The 18,871-nt window shown below is 37.0% G+C and overlaps 3 protein-coding genes across 4 annotated transcripts; all 3 read right to left on the bottom strand.

Moving 5' to 3' along the window:
- Positions 1-363: 363 nt before the first annotated feature.
- LOC120903807 lies at positions 364-6,992 on the bottom strand. 2 transcript variants are annotated; one of them, XM_040313422.1, is made up of 8 exons: positions 6,688-6,992; positions 6,300-6,516; positions 6,079-6,235; positions 5,846-6,011; positions 3,228-3,361; positions 2,633-3,163; positions 2,384-2,559; positions 364-2,307 (listed from the first exon to the last, which is right to left on the bottom strand). In XM_040313422.1, the coding sequence occupies exons 2-8, from the start codon at positions 6,506-6,508 to the stop codon at positions 2,079-2,081; spliced, it is 1,602 nt and encodes a 533-aa protein (XP_040169356.1). In that variant the 5' UTR covers positions 6,509-6,516; positions 6,688-6,992; the 3' UTR covers positions 364-2,078. The 2 variants fall into 2 exon arrangements, with proteins under 2 accessions (XP_040169356.1, XP_040169355.1); XM_040313421.1 differs by having other exon boundaries at positions 6,300-6,992.
- Positions 3,472-4,127, bottom strand: LOC120903808 (probable small nuclear ribonucleoprotein E). The gene is made up of 2 exons (XM_040313423.1): positions 3,896-4,127; positions 3,472-3,789 (listed from the first exon to the last, which is right to left on the bottom strand). Exons 1-2 carry the CDS (start codon positions 4,029-4,031, stop codon positions 3,653-3,655), a joined length of 273 nt encoding a protein of 90 aa, XP_040169357.1. The 5' UTR covers positions 4,032-4,127; the 3' UTR covers positions 3,472-3,652.
- Positions 6,993-11,747: 4,755 nt separating the features above from the next.
- LOC120904310 lies at positions 11,748-14,194 on the bottom strand. The gene is made up of 3 exons (XM_040314221.1): positions 13,523-14,194; positions 13,199-13,329; positions 11,748-12,034 (listed from the first exon to the last, which is right to left on the bottom strand). Exons 1-3 carry the CDS (start codon positions 13,665-13,667, stop codon positions 11,888-11,890), a joined length of 423 nt encoding a protein of 140 aa, XP_040170155.1. The 5' UTR covers positions 13,668-14,194; the 3' UTR covers positions 11,748-11,887.
- Positions 14,195-18,871: the final 4,677 nt, after the last annotated feature.

An 18,871-nucleotide genomic window follows, 5' to 3' on the forward strand; every position in this document is an offset into this window, starting at 1 on the left:
ACCTGAGTAAATTCATGACAAACCCATTAAATGATTTATTTTCCCAATAGCTTGCATAGAGGTAAAATTTTTGAGTTAATCTTTTCATCAATTTACAAAAATAATGTCTAAATGAGTCTCTAAAACACAACAACTAGAAGTAGACGAAAGTAGTTTCAAAAATATTTTTAAATTCAAAGTAGCAATAAAACTGTCTCTACTGCATCGTATAAATTTTCTGCGTCTGAATCGTGTATGATTGATCTTCAAAACTGTTAGGTTTAGAGATGTTTTCCTTTATTTATTAGTTAATTAAATATACAAATTTACTTTCTTTCATACGACGTTGACAATTTTCCAACCCATATCGTCTACATATAGGACATTCGCTTCATAATCGGTTTCACCGTATTTGATTTGCTCTGGCAATTTGGTCATATTCTTATCTCTTAAAAAAAAATTAAGAAATTATCGCAGATGATCGCATACTACCTTCTACATATGAATGCTGCTTTTTAGCGGCATTTAAACAATCAGTCGGATAAATGAACTACACAAACTAAACGGCAGGTTAGAGCGTGTCGTGGGCTCTGCTGCATAAGGCGAAATTGAGATAAACATTGCATATTTAGGATTTCATGCTAAGATGAAATTTAAATTTTTTTATTAAATTTTAATTTTAACTCAAAAATAATTAAACAACTGAGTGTGCCAATTAATTTATATAAAAATTCTATACCTTTGCTTTACAAACTACTCGATCATACCGGTTTTGCAGTCCTGGCTACGTAGAGACTCTTTACACAAGAACTTCGCTCTCGGACGTCTGAGTGCAGCATTAGACAGTCTTATTTATACAACATTACGTATTATAGATTAACATTGAACATTGTGATTGAGATAATTCAAATCATTCTTTTAAAAACATTTTTATACGCATTATAGCAATCGAAGCTAAGTATTTAATCTCTCAACCTTACAAATCATTTTGCTTAATAGATTTTGAGGCATAATTATGTAGATGAAACAAGCACAGTATTTATAAGAAGATTCAAAATTCCAAAAGCAAATCAATTACGGTGAAACTTAGCATTCCTCATTCCAAAATTATGAATTATATTTCTTATATTGAATAAGCCATGTTAATAGAACCTCCCTTATTAAGTACCATTAACTATCCAAAATACATAACACATTAGTAACACATTAGTAAAACACATTACGTGCGATTTTGTAGCGATAAACATTATTCCCAAGCAACTGCACAAATGTTGAACTACGAGCTTAGAACTTATCATCTTTCATAGTTGATAGTGTAATGTAAAGCTATTAAAATCATACATGATACAACGCGCCACAGCAATTATCCATCATTTATTTATTTATATTTTTATTTATTTATTTCATATTTTAGATTATAGAAAAACACATCTATCATTCAAATTACCATTTATTTGTGTTCTTACAAGCTTGAGTTAATGTTTCTGACGAAAATGAAATCCTCGTTTAAAAAAGGGTCTAAATTCTTTCTAACCCATGTCACTCTAACAGAACTGTTCGGAATCGCTATAATATTTTAACTTATCCAGTGCTTTCTTATATATCTTATATGAATATCAATTGTCAATTGTATAGTCAGAGTAAAAATACTAGCGAACGATACAACTCAAATAGAAAAGATTGCTACTCAAATTTAAATGTATGATCAATGTGCTGGTGTTTAATGAATGCATGAAGGCTTTATCTTTATAACATGTATTGAGCAATATTCCGTTCTCCAATTTAAATTATTGCACAGAAAATACATGCTTAAACAACATAATTCTTAACACAACACAAAGATTTTATGATTAAATCAAATTCTCTAAAGGGAAAATTTGATTAGAACTATTTTCTAAAACAATTACACAAGAACTTAAAAGGATGTAAGTGTCATGATCGATAGTCAGATTAGCTATCTATGATGTGTGTTACAACATACAACATACAGCAAGAACGTAAGTGTAAAGTAAAAATAAGTAAATGTAGCGTAACTGATGTTATACACGCTCTCACTGTTTCTCTCTGCCTGTTTCTGTCTTCATCTTCCTCTATATCTTTCAAGGATATCGTTCGTGTTTCAGTTTGTTTCCTGCCGGAACAGTTGCCGGTGCTAGCGTAAATACTTCATAATCAATTATAGTAAAGTTATAATCACCAAATAAATGTCCAAATGCATACGAATTCGGACCGTCATACGAGTGAGGAAAATTTGAATACGACTCCATATTTACGTTACAATTATTCGAGATTAATAAATCGGCTCCAGCCCCGAATATAGGTCCACAGCTGAAAATGAAAATGTAGACATTTATAATACCAGTACGGCTGGTTCGTACCCGCACGTCTGCACAAAGTAACTTACTCTGGATGATAGCAAATAGCGTACGGTTTCTTCACTATATCGAACTTTGTCGGTGGTTCGTTGTTGTAGTTCAGCGCGAACAGGAACGCTTTTTCTGAATGTAAATATCCTCCCTTCCGGTTCGTTTTGGCAAACGCAATGTCCGTAAATCCCCCACTGATGGCTCCATTAGAACTCTGCACAATTAAATATTCAAACCTTATCATTGTAGTAGATGGACCATAAGCGATAAAAGACCTGTAAACCTACCAAAGCAATTATAAACAGTGGTGCTACTCCATCGCAATGACGATGGAATGCGGATGCGGCGAATCCGTTTGTCGAGGCACGGTACACCATACGCCACGTTTGCTTTGCTGCCCCGAACCAACCGTTCAGGGTACCTTGGAAATGGATTTTATCGTTTTTTAATATAGCGGACCCATGGAACAGATTCAGCATTAAACGTGGCTGCAATCGTTTATCATTTTCGGTTAACGGTCCGGTCGGCACAGGCACTGCAGAGGCAGCTGCTGTGGGCAACTTGTTGGAGTGCAGGGCAGCTCTACGATATCTTTCAAGCGATAGCTCTATCGGCACGGCACCGGTAGGTTCCACCTCTTCAGCAAATACCTGACTGTCGATTAGGAACAACCGTACGTGTGAAATTACCGGTGCCAAATATTGGCACACGCGTTGTCTTTCTTCCTCCGTCCAGTGAGCAGTGGGCTGGGTCACTCCGGCTTGATTCTTCGCCCAGGCCAGCACACAACGCCAAACGTCTTCCTCCTCTAGTCCCAGCTGAAAAATAAAGACCAGATATTAGTACTGAGACTTTCACCAGGGTGGCCATCCTCTTACTTACATTGTCATACGAGATTACTTGAATCAATCCTTCTTTAGTCAGGTTCAGAAATGCATTCGTTTTGACGCACTCCGATGCATTCTCAGCTATGTATGTGATGCATTTATCTAGGAACGATGCGGCACATTTGGCACCTGAAAACAAAAGTTTTAAACCGCATGCCGAGGACAAGTGGGATTATTAAAACTCGAGCATTTTAGCCTTTCTTTACCAATCACATTAACACACACACACACGGAAAGGGTTTAATTTCGTAGATGCAAACTCACATCTACAAACACTTTATTAGTCTTTCACCCGGTTGGCTGCTGGGGTTGCTTATCCGAAACACTTAGTATCAGCAGACCATCTTCGCGCATCTAATTTCTTAAATTTAATGTAATTTAAGGTACTGCGAAACACAACTCAATTGTACGCAACACCGGCTAATTCTGCACGTTCTGGATGAGTGTTATATTGTCTCCTTTCAGCATGATACGCCCAAGCTGGCGTCGGGTTTGTTTTTTAATATTAAACTCTTCCGCCTCGTCTAGCACCAGATTCATATACTCGTCGAAACCAACTGAAAATAAAGCATTGAAGAGTGGCGATTATTTTCCATTGCGCTGTGTTGACACAAACCCAAGCAAGGTTATGTGCTAGACCGCCATCCCGGCTTTCGCGCTTACCAATGTGTCCTTCTATTCGCAGATGCGTGTTTTCGTACAGCCACACTTGCACTCGAGATCGATTCTGTAGGTATCGGAAAATAAGGTTGATGGGTTGAACCATCACCTTTTGCACTTTGGAGCCTTTGAATGACATTTTTAGCTATTTTACAGCGTTTAGAAAATATACAACTTTGTTTGCCTTTTCTTGGACGCCAAGGTGTAAATGGGCAAAGCGTAAGGTCAGCCCACTGTCATCATTTTGACGTTTGTTGCTGTCCCAAACACGCCATATTGCATGAAACATGACAGACACGCAGCCTGTACCGATCTGTCATTTTTTAAACTGTTCAACTGACCTGTCGAACAGATTCCACATTCGAGCAGTTTTCGTTACTAAGATTATTTTATTTTATTTTATTCAAACGAAAGAAAAACATTTTAACATTCACTGAAAAAAACAATTCGAAGAAAACGCCAATAAAAAACGCACATATATACACGTACTCTTCTTCTTTGGCTCAACAACCAATGTCGGTCAAGGCCTGCCTGTACCCACTTGTGGGCTTGGCTTTCAGTGACTAATTGATTCCCCCCATAGCAAGATAGTCAAGTCCTACGTATGGCGGCGCGGTCTGTTTGGGGATTGAACCCATGACGGGCATGTTGTTAAGTCGTACGAGTTGACGACTGTACTACGAGACCGGTGCACGTATATTCATGTATACACACGACCGGTGCATATACACGTACATTCCCGATTAAAACAGCTTCCAAGTTCGAGTAGCATATTATAAAAAAAAAATTGTTTCCAGGCTGTTAAATTTGCTTACTTTCAGATGAACAGCCTTTCGCGAGTTAGGCGGTTCTCGTATTACGCACATTCGGAGATCCGCAGATTTTTTAATTTGACAGATCAAATGTCAAACCAGAGAAATTTGCTTTAAGAATTGTCCAATGCAGTATAATTTGCATTTTTCTGATAAATTTTGGGCGAAAATCGCGAAATTCGACTTACGCGGATTCCTCGGGAATGCACAAACCACGTAACTCGGGAACAGAATGTAGTTATAACGATAAAAAAATAACGATGTTAATTAACAATTATATTAAAAGAAACTAATACAAATTGTCGATATCAAAACGAAAGATTCAAGCGTCAAGACGTATCCAAACGACAGATTGATGACAAAAAATTGTTCTAAATTAATAAATTCCTCCTTTCAATAATTTTCTTCCATTTTTTGAAAGTGATGCATCTGGAAACTGCTAATGTATATTTTATAAGAGTTTTGCATTCACCTACGCTCAAGGATACAACATCTAGCAGAACAAAAAATCAACAATAAATACCCATAACAATAAGGAATGAAAGAGTGGAAAGTATCACATGATGTCCGTTTGAAGCTCAAAACTCGTAAGAACCGAGCTCCCCATACGCCGTGTGAATCAACTATTATGCGCCAGTAAGTCCCAGATATAGTAATCGAAAAATAGGATTTCATGCGCATGCGGCTCTTAGCTACAATTATGGTAGCTTTATCCCTTCACATATTTCCAACAACTTTCACACATATTTATGTTTGGTTTATTGATTTGTCTCTTTACGTCATTTTCAATCTACGGGTATTTTCATAGAATTTGTCACTTTTAGCCGCAAGTTTTGTCATTCCTCTAATCAAGGACAATTTTTGTCAATATATAAACTATGTTATTTCAAAATGTATGCATTATTGTAGTTGTATAATTCATAAACTTGTTATGGAGCTACTTGCTTACTGCAACTTTTCGAAATTTCATAATTATCATAAATTAATTCTTAATCACACACTGCCACTATGAATAGTATTATTGATAAATGTTATTAAAAATTGATTGAATAAATATGATTAAAAACATACACAAACAAACAGATGTAACGTAACGGCAACCAGTACATTCTATAAAAGTTAAAATAGTATCATAACTTACCACAAGCCTTTTCCTTGATTTCCATTACAGCCGTTAAAAATGTGCACGCATTTGCAACGGACATGGTTTTACTGACGTGATCCTCACATGCGATCTTTAGCTCCTCTACCCCCATATCCTGGGCTAACGTCATCATTTCAAATACTTTAGAATCCTGCAACATTATCTAATGATCATGGAAAACGATGAGCAACTGTGATCAAAACAAAGATATTAAACATCAATTTCCTTACCTTTGCGGTGTAAACATAGAGGATAAACTGACGAAAAATGTCCGGTTCGATATGAGGCAACCTAATAGGCGTTGGTGTACCGGGAGCAGAGGTGGACACAGTGCACCCTGGTATACGACATATCTCACCTCGTTTTGTATTCTGAAACGATTTACACCTGCAGAATAAAATAATCACCAGTTAGTACACAGCATTGTAAATTCCACGTGCCAAATCATTACCGTGCCATGAGAATGATACGATGTGCATAGACCCGTTCTTCGCCCGTTCCTAGCACAAATACAATATCGGCCGTATCTTGATCTTCTGAAAGCTTTTGCAAATCATCCAACAACTGGGGAAGCCCAGCCAGGACTTTGTCGCATATAACAGACTGCGCTCGACTTCCCATCGTCTCGGAATCACTATGATAACTGATTTCGTATTTCATTCAAAATGCTTTACACGACGTATTTTTCCGCCGATCGATGGAAGAAAAACAAATTACTTAGTAATTACTAGTATAGCGAGACAATCATAGATCGCGCAATGATCGAGTCAAGAAATGGTTTTCAGCCGTTTTTCGTTGATAAATATGCTCCAGAAAATGTAAACAAACAACTCTCTTACACCGTAAAACCCTTACGCACACCGTCAAATTCACAAGTATGAATCAGTATTGGTGCAATGTTCAACCGCTTCTCTAACACCAACCAACACTTCTTCCGATCGTAGCGATCACGAGAATAATTGATCTTCACACCGCAATTTCAGCTCACAGCCAACACAATTTTGATTTTGAAGATTATTCGCTAGTATTTTTAATATTTAAAAACAATACACACAAAGAAAAGTGTTTTTAAAACTCTTTATACGCGACCACAAACGCAACAAAACAGCAAAGTCTGCGCTGTACGCCTGCTGCTATGTTGATGCGTATACGACGACTGTATGCACTATGGGGTTAGTACCGGTGAAATGATGGGCTTCGTTTTCTTAGCAGAGCGTTATTATTTCTTGCTCCTGTCCATTCTATGCTCAACAGGTTCTCTTTTACCTGTGCGCGTTTCTTTCTTGTTTTATGTTTTGGAACCACGCGCACTATAGGAAAGTATGGGGTAAACTGTGGACACAAAATAGATAAGCAGTACTCCAGAGAGGCAAACCTTATTTAGGGTTTAGGGAAGATATACAATAAATCCAAACCATTTGTTTTGACTCATAATGATACACCTTAGCTTGTGTGAGACATATTACTAAAATATAATAAACCGACAAATAACGAGCCTATCATCGACAAATTATACGCATCCTTATCAAATAAATTCAAAACCACAGTACAGGTTTTCTTTATTTGATCGGATTATTTATACCAGTTGTGTCAAACTCATTTCATCAGAGGGCCGCAAGTACAGATTTTCAGTGATTGCGGCCCGCGAAGTTGAGAATAAAAAATATACCTCAATATTTATACAAAATGCTGTTTCCAATCATTATTGTTAAACAAATTGACTTTTTGTACTCCTCGCCTCAAATCTAGAATCGTTTCTTATTTAAAAATTTTCGATGTTATATTTCATTGTGCTCTTTTTAATTAAAAAAATGTTTAATATACTTTTAAAGTCACATGCAATCTCTTTTATCCTTATTATTAAAATAGGATATTTTTCATTTGTCGCGTTCTCACACGGCAGTTCTGTTAGAAAATATCGCTCAACCCCACTTTTTTACTGAGGTAGGGGAAAGCTAGCTGCATGTTGAGATTTTTTTTTATAAGCAATCCGAGCTATCGATCGCTGGATGAATAACACAAATATTTGCCTGCAATTTTTAGATAGTTTCTAAAAAGAACAAAATTGTAAAAAATCGTGTTTAAACATTAGTTTTCGCTAATTTACAAGTCTCAAATGTTCTGGTGGTATATTCATTTCTTATAACAAGAACCCATTGTTTATGATTTTTTTTGTTAAATTACGATATTTTTATCCGACACAGATTCGTGGTGTGTGAACCCAAAAAGATTTTTTTTACACAATTTTTACAGGCAATTTTTTTACACTTGAAGCGAAATGATTCGCGAATTAAGGAATGGACTGTGTGAGCTAACCTATTAATTAGCTATGTATTGCAGGACTTCGGCATTTCGTTTATTTTAATCCTTAATGTAAATCCTTTTATCTTAAGCATAATCATTTCATTTTGGTTTTGATTTTTGGGGAGGTTGCAAAGTACAATTTGTCTTGTAGAATGTGAGATGCAAATAAATTCAACTTGGCTACAAACGCTTTCGATAAGTCGTACATATTGGATATTAACTGATTTTTTATGGTGGCAGCCGTGCAGATCCGAGCAATTCGGAGCCGACTGAAGCCTTTACTCGGCAGTCAGAGGTATTAAGATCGGTAGGACCAACCGGAACCATTTCTGACTGCAGACTAGCCGCTCCGTGCGATAACCGATGACTCCAACGGTTCCGAATGACTCTAGACGGCTCTATAGGCTTCGGACGGCAACGAGCGAAACTGTTGGTTTGACAATCCATCACTAGTTGTTGCAAAGTTTCCAAGTGTGTGTATTTTGTTATTTTCATTCCTATTTCGCAAGTCAATCTAGACAGACGCAAATCTGTTTTTCCATATACAATTTGCAATCGAGTCTACACAAAATTTTGCTAATATTCAGAATTTAATCGAAACATAAAACGAATGAGTTTGGATTCGATTTAATGTTTCTTAAGGGTCTCTGTTGTTCTGTACGTACGTGTAGAATAAGTTTGTTAGATTTTATGGGAACATTAATGTTAAATTTGAAAAATATAGCTACACAATGATTGTTCTTCTCTGGAAAATTGAATACACTTCGACAAATAGTAATAACAGATTTTTGATTTGCAGTGCTTTCAGCGCTTCTCAAAATATTCTCGCGGGCCGCATACATTATCTATGCGGACCGCCACTTTGACATACCTGCCCTAGATGAATGTGAGCCGTGGCAAATGCATTTTCAAAGCCAAGTGGTCCACGATCCTAAAAAGGTTGGAGAGCGTAGATAATAGATAAAAAATATATGCATTGTAACTGGTAACAGCGATACTAATGATAGTAACCTAAGACGAATACCACTTAATCGTAAACGATTTTAATAATTTAGCGTGAATAGCGAACCATGTTTAAACCCATAAATATTATTGCTAATATATGGCATTTAATTCTTTTTATATATTTTTCTATCAAAATTATGAGTTAATTGCGTTTAGTACAGATGATTTAGCTTGAATGAAATATGTTAATAAATTTAATTATTTACACTAATATTATAAATTTTCCTTTTTTTCTCGTAAGAATGGCCATCGTGGCCGTATCACTTAATATGTTACAATTTAAAACTTACAATTTTAAAATTTATATTCCACACAAAAAATATCATAATTGTAAGTGCTTTGTTTGTTTACTGATTTATTTTTACAACATTATAGTTGTTTTATTAAATTAAAAACTTCTCTACATTTTATCAAGTTATCTTTTATCATCGCAACATCATCATCAACCCATCAAACCGGCGCCACAAAAACGTAGAACATGCATTTGCTATCACTCAAACTAAATACTATCGACGTTAAATACATCCAATCATCCTCCACTTGAAAGAAAATGAATCCACATTCCACTCCCAGTCCTTACTGTTACTATGAAAATATCATTTCCTCTTCAAGTGTGTATCCTTTGAAAAAGTGTATCGAGAGAATGGTGAAAAGATTCCTTTCCATCATTTTCACTAACCTAATAGAAGTGTCTCGCAGATTGATTGGTATCAATTCTTTGAATCAACAATACATATCAACCAGCTATACCCCGACAAAATAAATCCATGGCGTTTGCTGTTGACGAAGGGTGAATAATGACAAGCGATGGAGAAAAAAAACATCTTCAGCAACAGAGCAAGCAATAGAAGTTTTGATTGTTTACCCTTACATGAGTGTAGGTATGAAATTAAGTTATCCCAATGTCCATGATCCAAAAACATCAAGCTATATTTGAATTACCTATGTGGCGAGTGATAAAGAGGCGGCCAAATTAATTCCGTATTCTCAATGACTGTTGATTTTAGCAAAGGTAACTGACGCTTCTGCTACTGACATTTGTGAAGGAATCTATGATACATTAATTTGAGGTATTTGAACTGTATTATTTATACTACTGTACATATTTAAGAGTTCTTAGTACTACACATTTAACATAATCTTTAAAAGCCCTATTTCTTTCCTTTTGTCTTGTAATTATATTACATATAAAATCGATAAAATCATACTACCCTGCATCTATAAGCTCCTGGAAAAGGATGCACGTGGTTATCTGGTGTTTGTCCAATGCAAACACTCCAGCAAGGGATGATTTATTTTTCAACTGCTATTTTCACAGCACTTATCACGCCTTTCTGTTTACCCGATTGCTATTCGAATGCATATTTTACTCACCATTTGACGAAGATGAAATCCCTGCACTGAATTCCCTTTTGGTGGAAGCCCCTATCATCGTGTTTTAGGACTCCCCGCGACATGGACAGTCTGCTCTAAAGGGATTTTCCCTCACGAAAGCAAGACATGCATAGGAAAGCTAGGGGGAAACAGGGAAACTAGTTACCAATGTACGGTACGGTGCGTGGTACATGGTGACTGTTAGAGTGGTTGACGTTTTTCCGCCTAATGTAAAAATCCATTTAAATTTGTAATCTCTTCCGCTTCGCTAGTGCCCACGGCGTCTCAGCAGTAGCAAGAGCAGCAGTCAATGCCCGTCGGCGCGTCGGTGTCAATGTCGTAGGATTTAATGAAAAAAAGCTAAACAAATTTTATGCAAAACAGATACCGTGGCGTGCCAGCTGATGGAATGCCACCATATTGGCATTACCTTTTCACCGCCGACAATTGATTACTTTCAGGCAACAACATTATGTGTCCTTCGTTGTATCTCAACTTATTGGCATCGTACGTCGGCCATCATCCCTATCACAGGAGCGAAGGAATAAGTGAAACTTCTATAGAAAATACAACATAAACATCATCTCATAACAGTCAATTTCACTTGACTCTAACGAGCAAACCAAACAAAGTGTATGGATTGCAAACTTGGGGATCGAAAACGGAAGACAGGACTTTTGAGATGGCAAAAAGTGCGAAATAATATATGATAATTGAGTTTTGGTGACACTTTCGATAGTAGTGAAAATATAAACAGGTCACTTGTTTTACAGAAACATTTGTCTGGTGTTTTTTTCTAAGCTAAGCATCAAGTTTAGGGCTTTTAATGTGATATGTTTTCTCCACCATCTAAGTGATGTGATATCTAATATCCACCATCTAAGATACACATAGCTAAACAAAATCATTTTCATTGAAATAGAAACCGACTTAATATCAAATAATCTAAACGCTAAAGGCAAAAAATGATATTCCTGTATTATATATGACTATTATTTTACTTTTTTTTTGTTATTTCTATTTAATTATCAGTACTGTGCATCGACTTACGCTTTACCCAACCTTGGCCATATTTATACAACAACGTAATAGCATTGAGAGCTAAAAGGTGTCAAGCCTTTCAGGATGGTATACATCATTATGACATCATGCAGCTGATGCTTATTTTTTCTTTTTCTTTTGATTTAAGTAAATTTACGCAACTACCACCAATGCATAGTGAGTGATGTAAGAGATTTTTGGTTTTATTCCTTATTCACTAGCTTAATTAATACAGTACCTACAGATAACTTATTAAAGAAAGCAGACACTAATTTCTAATGGGTCGCTGCGCAAAATGGCTTAATAGGAGCATTTCTAGCTTACATCCGGTTTGATTGCGTTCGATCGAAACCCATACACTGTTCGCTGCAGTCGAAGGCTGGTTATATTAAACAGTTTCAGCCGGATGTAGAAGTTTTTCGGATTGAAGTCCAATACCACCTCGTGAAAGTATGTGAGTACCTGTAAGAGAGAAAGAGAAGAAAAATGCAAATAATTAAAGATTTCATTTTCAGCACAATTCAAAAGAAATATATATTTTACTGTTTCAAGTGAACGTGTTTATGAATTTAAACTATTGGCCTTCTCAGTTCAATTGAGCCTCATGTTCAAACGAGCCTAAAAAAAACAAACAATTCCCGATTGAAACCTTTTGCCCCAATGTTCACATTCATAACTGCATTCTGTTCGCCCGCGCGTAAATTTTGCTCTAATTAGTTCGGTATGCTGCGACTGTGGGACACTTCGCACAACAGAACCACCCGCTCAAATGGTCCAATTAAATGCATGATCCAAACAACTCGATCGCCTTGATGCCCGACATTACGGCTGTCTCGTTCCGTTTCTACTCCAGCTCCCTACGCTCTTTCTAATGGTGACCCCGAGGCTAAGGTCAATGTGCAACCGTTACAACAACCTCTTGATCCATTCGATAGACCGATAGAGCTGGCACCATAGCGGCAACAACGTAGCACAACGACGCGAAAGCGTTGTAGTAGCGGCTTCCAAGATGGACTCTATGCTAAAGCCGTTTTTGTGGTTTGGGTTTCACTTTCGCTTGTCTATCGCGCTGTGTTTGAATTAGAAATGACGCACCGCACTTCCCTTGTACCATCTAGCCACACCTTAGTGGACGTATACCCGGTATGGTGGTACGGTTGTCGTCACACGTAAAACTATTTTTGGGAGCGTCGCGGAGTGATTACATGACATGCTTCAGCAGAAGGAGGAGATCTGTTTGGCAACAAAACCGAACACCGGGCACGTTCCCAGCACCGACCAACTACTCGCCCAAAGTGGCTGAGGTTTGTACGCGTCAACGTCCATCCACACCAGTAACCGCCGACGAGGATCATAACCCAGTAGCACGGGTCTTGCGTGAGCAAATCTGTCCACAACCTGTGGAAGAGTGCAAACATTCGTGGAATGCCACAATGAAATAGCTCCGTCTCTTGCGGCCTAGCACAAACAAACACCACTACCGTACCGTTGGCCTGATGCCGACTTTAGCGCACTCAGCCCAGCTAACGGAGCACTAGGGCATCTCCGGCATCGCAGCATCGCGAGAAGGCCATTAATTTCCCTTTTTTTATCACCACCATTACGTGTTGTAATACGCGCGTTTACCTTAGAGGAGTTGAATTGTGTGAACGTAATACTTTCACCATCCGCTGCAGTAAACTTCTCTACGACGGTAACGTTTTGCGGCTCCACGAATGGACCGACCGATTTGTGCAGCACCTTCAGGATTTCGTCACCTGCATCCGGGCGGAAGTGTATTTTCCCAACATATGCAAACATGAAAGTACAGAGAAATCAAATTTGAGTTCAAATTAGCTTGATAAACGGTCACAGAACACTAGCACATGGTATTTGTTTTCGCGTCCATCTGGGTGTTATATCATGATGCGCGCAGTATCGACACACCATGCGGAAATGGACAACACGCACCTTCTTTGCGGTTGCCTAGCCCGTGGCCAATCCAAAAGCCCTCCTCATCGTAATCGATTTCATAATCACTCTGCTGCGTCCTGGCCACCTGAAGATAGGCAAGCGCGCAGCACGCACCGATCACTAGTAGCAGCTTATCGCGCATAATGAGACTCACTGATCGTGTCACCGAGTGAATGAATGTACATAACCCTTTACACCAGCCACGAACGACGCACTATTATCACGTACGAGTATACAAACACAACAACTTAAAACTCTACACTGTCCGAGATGAGCTGCGTTTCTCCTCGCGCGAGATGCTACCGATGGCACTCACGACGTGCGACTGTGGGCCTCCGAGTGGTTCCGTCCGGTTAACGTCCACCGTGCACGCGCCGTAAGAGCGCGCACGTAAGCTGCCCCAACCCTCGATCGTACGCCGTGCCAGTCGGCACTTTTCAACAACGTCAAATTCCCGCACCGTCGATCCGAGCAGGTTCGTCGCTACACCGACGGCCAAGTCTTTCGATCCGCAACAGCTCTTGGGCGACGTGAGAGTGCTATTGCGATCTCCTTCCTTCCTGTGGCGGCTGTGGTGGCATACGCGTCACCAGATGTGATCATGGATCAGCGAAAAGACACCGCGACCCTTGATCGATCGATCGTACCGCGCTAACGCACTTCATAAACAGACACTAAACACAAAACACGCACACTCATAACCGTACAAGCACGTTCTTCTAGCCCCACGCACCGCCAGCGGCCAAACTAAAAGCCACTATTCAAAATGCCTGGGACGGCTTGGCTCGTTTTGCTGGGTTTGTTTATTGAAGCTGATGGAACTGTCTAATGGAGGGAGAGTCGCTTTATTGCCCATCGCGAGGCAGACTCGCTGACATTGAGGATGATAATTTGCCTATCGGTTGCTTTAAATCGATACGAAAAATATTTAAATTCCGTTGACAAATTCCTGCCACATTAGCTGGCAATACAATCCACAGTGGCGTTTGCAGGAAGTGATTCTTGTTTACAGCCATGTGGCTGCTGTAAAAGGGAATCATTTGTGTTGTTAGCACATACCATGCACGGATATGACTTTTGATAAACTTGGATAATGTAAAGGCATTTAACAGAAGGAAACAGACGATTGTCAAAATTGTCAAAATGTGAGATTTTGCATTTAATTTCGATTATTTCAATCTAAAATATGATTATTATTTTTTCCATCTTTTCTGTGTTAAATATGAAAGAATTTTAAACTAATGCCACAACAATGCAAAACGTCGTATGCACCTTACAAACAAAGATAATGATTACAATCATGTTCAATCACAATGGAAATCAAACAAAAAATCAAAAATATTTTAAAATAAGATGTACCAGTCCAGAACAGGTTCATGGTGTATGTTCATTATGTTCAACGGATGCCTATCTGCTTATGTTGTTTCACATCCACTTCGATGATGATAAAAAAACTAACACGATGATGATTATGCAATCACTAATTCGTTGCGGAAACGTATGTGTGAGGTAATGGATAAATTTCTCTTTTCATCTGACAGTATCATATAAACAGTGCAACAACTCAATGAAAAAAAAACTATTAACGTATTTAAACAAGGCATCCACATACTTTAGGAAAGTAAAATAATATTATTGTGCTTTATCTTTGTATATGTATATGTGTATGTTTGTACATACGATCGTTACAGTAAACTCGAACAAAAAATAACCTACTTTCTGATCTTAACTTTATGTTTGCAGAAATCTGTTTATATCACAAATCAAAGGCAAAATAGCTCATATGCTTTATTTCACCTGCCTCGCACGGCTAGACTGTACAGGATTACAATGCCAAAACCACCTTAATCACATCGTAGATAACAACGATTACTCCTTTGCTATCAACATTAACTGTACTGTTTACTCCTTCAAATCTTAACGTAAACATTTAACATCCTCGCTTATATTGATGCGGCTCGATCACCGCTAATAATTATACTAATAATATTAATATTAATAACACTAAAAATACTAATTTATGATTTACTATACATGAGTTAAATATAAGAGCAAACAATAGTTGTACATAATTGACTTTACATAATTGAGTGACTTATAAAATTATTTATATAAGCAATACGGCCTTTTTGGACCGTTACTCCTGAATAAAAAAATAAAAAATATTTATACTTGCTCGAAAACTCTTTCACAATTTAGTTGCTGTTCATTGAACATATAGCCTTTAACAGATCAGTATCATATCATAAGGTCGCTGTTCTGCTGTGGTTGCAACACATGAAATTCCAAAACAACAACAAAACGGACACACCCAAACATGCGTACGAAAGTAAATGCGAATCGGTTATTACGATGTAAACAGTATCCCTTGAAGCGAGTGCGACCGCCAGTGTGGGTTACAACTCGTAGTCACCTTCCATGCCGATACGAATCGTTTCAGCACATGTTTTCATCACAATTCGATACCGGTTTCTCACGCCAAAAAATCGGGCCCGCTATTCGCCGCAAGCAGTATTCTCCTTTTTTCAACAACTCCACAATGGAATGTTGTCGTTGGCTACCAAATTCCGTTGTTTTTTTTTTCAACCACAACTAACAAATTTCATTTCAAAACTGTAGCTCATCAAGAGACAATACTATTACTAGACAAAAAAATTAAGCTAAGTCATATTATTCACTACTATACTCTATAATCACAAAGGCATAGATAACAAATCCGTGATAAGATGTTTCAGTTGGCTGGAAGTTAGGAAAGTGTGAGAGAGACCCAGTTTATAATTTAGTCATTATAGGTTATGTATTATCTTTTAAAAAATGTTTAACATTTTTAATTTACCATGGCATGAGGAATATGTAACATTCAATGCCCTAATACTCTTGTTTATTCATAATTTCGAATTACTAAATGGATTATTATTAGAAACGATGTTAGTAAAACCTGGTGCTGACAAAACTTAGTGCCATTGTTACATTTTACAAGTTATTAAGCATTTCTCATAATGTTTATAAAGAATAATGCATTAAAGTTCGATCTCGTATTAGCTTGATAAGCTTGACAGTAACCTGTTTCCTTGGAATAGGTACTTTATTTTAAATTAAACATGAGTGGGTTTTCATCTCAAGACTATTGAAGATGACTGTAGACGTTGACTATTACGCTCCGATTCGTAAAATTTGTATTATGTCTGATTGCTATTTATTATATATTTATATATATATATATACTATTGCTATTTACTTATTGACTAATGGTTTAATTATAGACATTTAATCATTGATGTGCGTTTTTTATAAACTTTATACAAACAAAACGTCTTAACATCTACTTATTCAAATATTTTGATGGCACGATAACAACTTTTTGTTTAATCATACAAAATAGTTGAACAATCAAATACCTGGTTTGAAACATAAAACAAAATGCAATAATTTATGACTTACATGACATTGCATGCACAACAGCGTCTATCATGCACAGGACCATCAAAATCGTTCGTCATTCAATTACAATTTTGTCTCATGGTTTGAAATTCATTCACAATAATTGAATTATTTGTCGGCAAATTGATTCATTTTCCATTAAGTGCACGTGTCGAATGACGTCCACCTGGCGATATGTGTGTTTGCTGCATCGCTAGCAAGTCTCGAGCTCTCGGGTAGACACAGTCCTTTATCGCTATCAAGTAAAGTTTGTGAAAAAGTTTCAACATCACTTAATTACTTCATGCATTTGTTTACACTCACGTCTCTAGGCTGTAGTTTTAATGACTCATGTTCATTAAGCATGTAGTCAACCCCTTATCATAATGAAATTCTATGGTAGGGACATTACACTTACTACACAGCATCTTACCATCAATGCTGCATAAAAACTTATATTTTATATTATTTTAAATTATAATTTTATCAAAAAAATACTCCATCCGAAATTTTTTATTATTATTTTTTAATATAAGTCATGCGTATCAGCAACAATGAAATCTGTTGTTGTGTGCTTAATTGACCTACTGACTTAGAAAAAATAGATGAAGTCTTATAGAGGACTAGATAAGGGGTCGACAAAATTTGCGACCAAAAGAGCCAAATTCTATAAAAATGATCGTAGAGTTCTACGTGAAGAGCCCTATAGATAACCCAAGAGTAAAGATGTTTAAAAGTTGCTTGAAATATACGAACGCCAAAGAACCGCCATCTAGACAGCAACCGTACTACCGTACTGTGCCGATTGCTGGGCTAAACCATTCCAAAGCTAGCAACCTAACAAACATTTAAAGATGAACAATATAGTTTTTGCCGCATTTCTCATAATTGTCAGCTAGGGTTTTGCAGCTCAAATTACAAAGAATCTGACCATGTAGCGTTTCATGTAGCGTTACGCAAAATGTATTCACCTTGTCAAAAATTCACTATGAAGGCAAAATACATTGGTAGCAATGGAAACCGTTTTAAATGCAAAATGTTAAAACGTTGAATCAATTTAGAACAATTTTGAATTAAAGGAAATATTTCAGATTAAAACGTAGATTCTACGTCCGTCTGGTCTCTCAGTGTGCAGCGCCAAAACAGTGGTTTGCGCATGTAATGCGCATTGCGCACGTTCAGGCGCTCAAAAAACATCGAATTTTTAAGCTGAAAAGTGAAAACTTCCATGCATTTTACGAAAAACATGTGAACATATATATAATCAACACCTTTTTTAATAAGCACGCTCGTTAATCCGCTCGATAATCGCCACAAATTCATGCGAAGAAACAATTTTCGGTCAAAAGTAGTGATATTTGATTAAACACATAAATATCGTTCTATTTTTGTTTAATATAAGGTTTCTTTGTTAATCACAAATATGTCTAATATATTATAATAAACTCATGGAACGAGACAAAAATATAAAATTTCAAAAAACACAGCAAAATGTAATTCGATAACTCAGTCAAGTTCAGATTACCGAGCGTAAACTATACAAATGAAACGTAGAAAAAACCAACGAACTAGTGATTCGGATTAACGATATGATTACTTTGTTTTAGTACTGTTCCTGTTCTGTTTCACTGTTTTTAGACATTACTGCCCACCGTATGAATTTTCATAAGCAAAATACTCCATTTTTGGAAATCTATTTTACATAAAATTAAACTATCAGTTTTATTCAAAAAGAACTGCAACCTGAATTGTTTAGTCTATTGTAAATTACGCCAGCTGATGATTTATAAGTGCTTTTTGATCTTTTTTCATCTGTCATTTTAGTTGTTTTGATTGTATGTGAAGTGCGTAAAGTTCTAGATAAAATGAGCCACAAAAGTACTTTTCCAAATTATCAATGTTTTTCCTCTTTAAAGATTCATTAGT

This window comes from Anopheles arabiensis, chromosome 3 (assembly GCF_016920715.1).
Source record: "Anopheles arabiensis isolate DONGOLA chromosome 3, AaraD3, whole genome shotgun sequence".
Lineage (NCBI taxonomy): Eukaryota > Metazoa > Arthropoda > Insecta > Diptera > Culicidae > Anopheles > Anopheles arabiensis.

Coding starts and splice junctions, on each gene's coding strand:
- LOC120903808 (XM_040313423.1), bottom strand. CDS start 4,031: ATGTCATTCAAAGGCTCCAAAGTGCAAAAGGTGATGGTTCAACCCATC. Junction 3,790..3,895: donor GCGAATAGAAGGACACATTG/GTAAGCGCGAAA, acceptor CTTTATTTTCAG/TTGGTTTCGACGAGTATATG.
- LOC120903807 (XM_040313422.1), bottom strand. CDS start 6,508: ATGAAATACGAAATCAGTTATCATAGTGATTCCGAGACGATGGGAAGT. Junction 2,560..2,632: donor CACTGTTTATAATTGCTTTG/GTAGGTTTACAG, acceptor TTAATTGTGCAG/AGTTCTAATGGAGCCATCAG. Junction 2,308..2,383: donor GCTATTTGCTATCATCCAGA/GTAAGTTACTTT, acceptor TTTCATTTTCAG/CTGTGGACCTATATTCGGGG.
- LOC120904310 (XM_040314221.1), bottom strand. CDS start 13,667: ATGCGCGATAAGCTGCTACTAGTGATCGGTGCGTGCTGCGCGCTTGCC. Junction 13,330..13,522: donor GCTAGGCAACCGCAAAGAAG/GTGCGTGTTGTC, acceptor GCCCGGATGCAG/GTGACGAAATCCTGAAGGTG. Junction 12,035..13,198: donor CACAATTCAACTCCTCTAAG/GTAAACGCGCGT, acceptor TCTCTCTTACAG/GTACTCACATACTTTCACGA.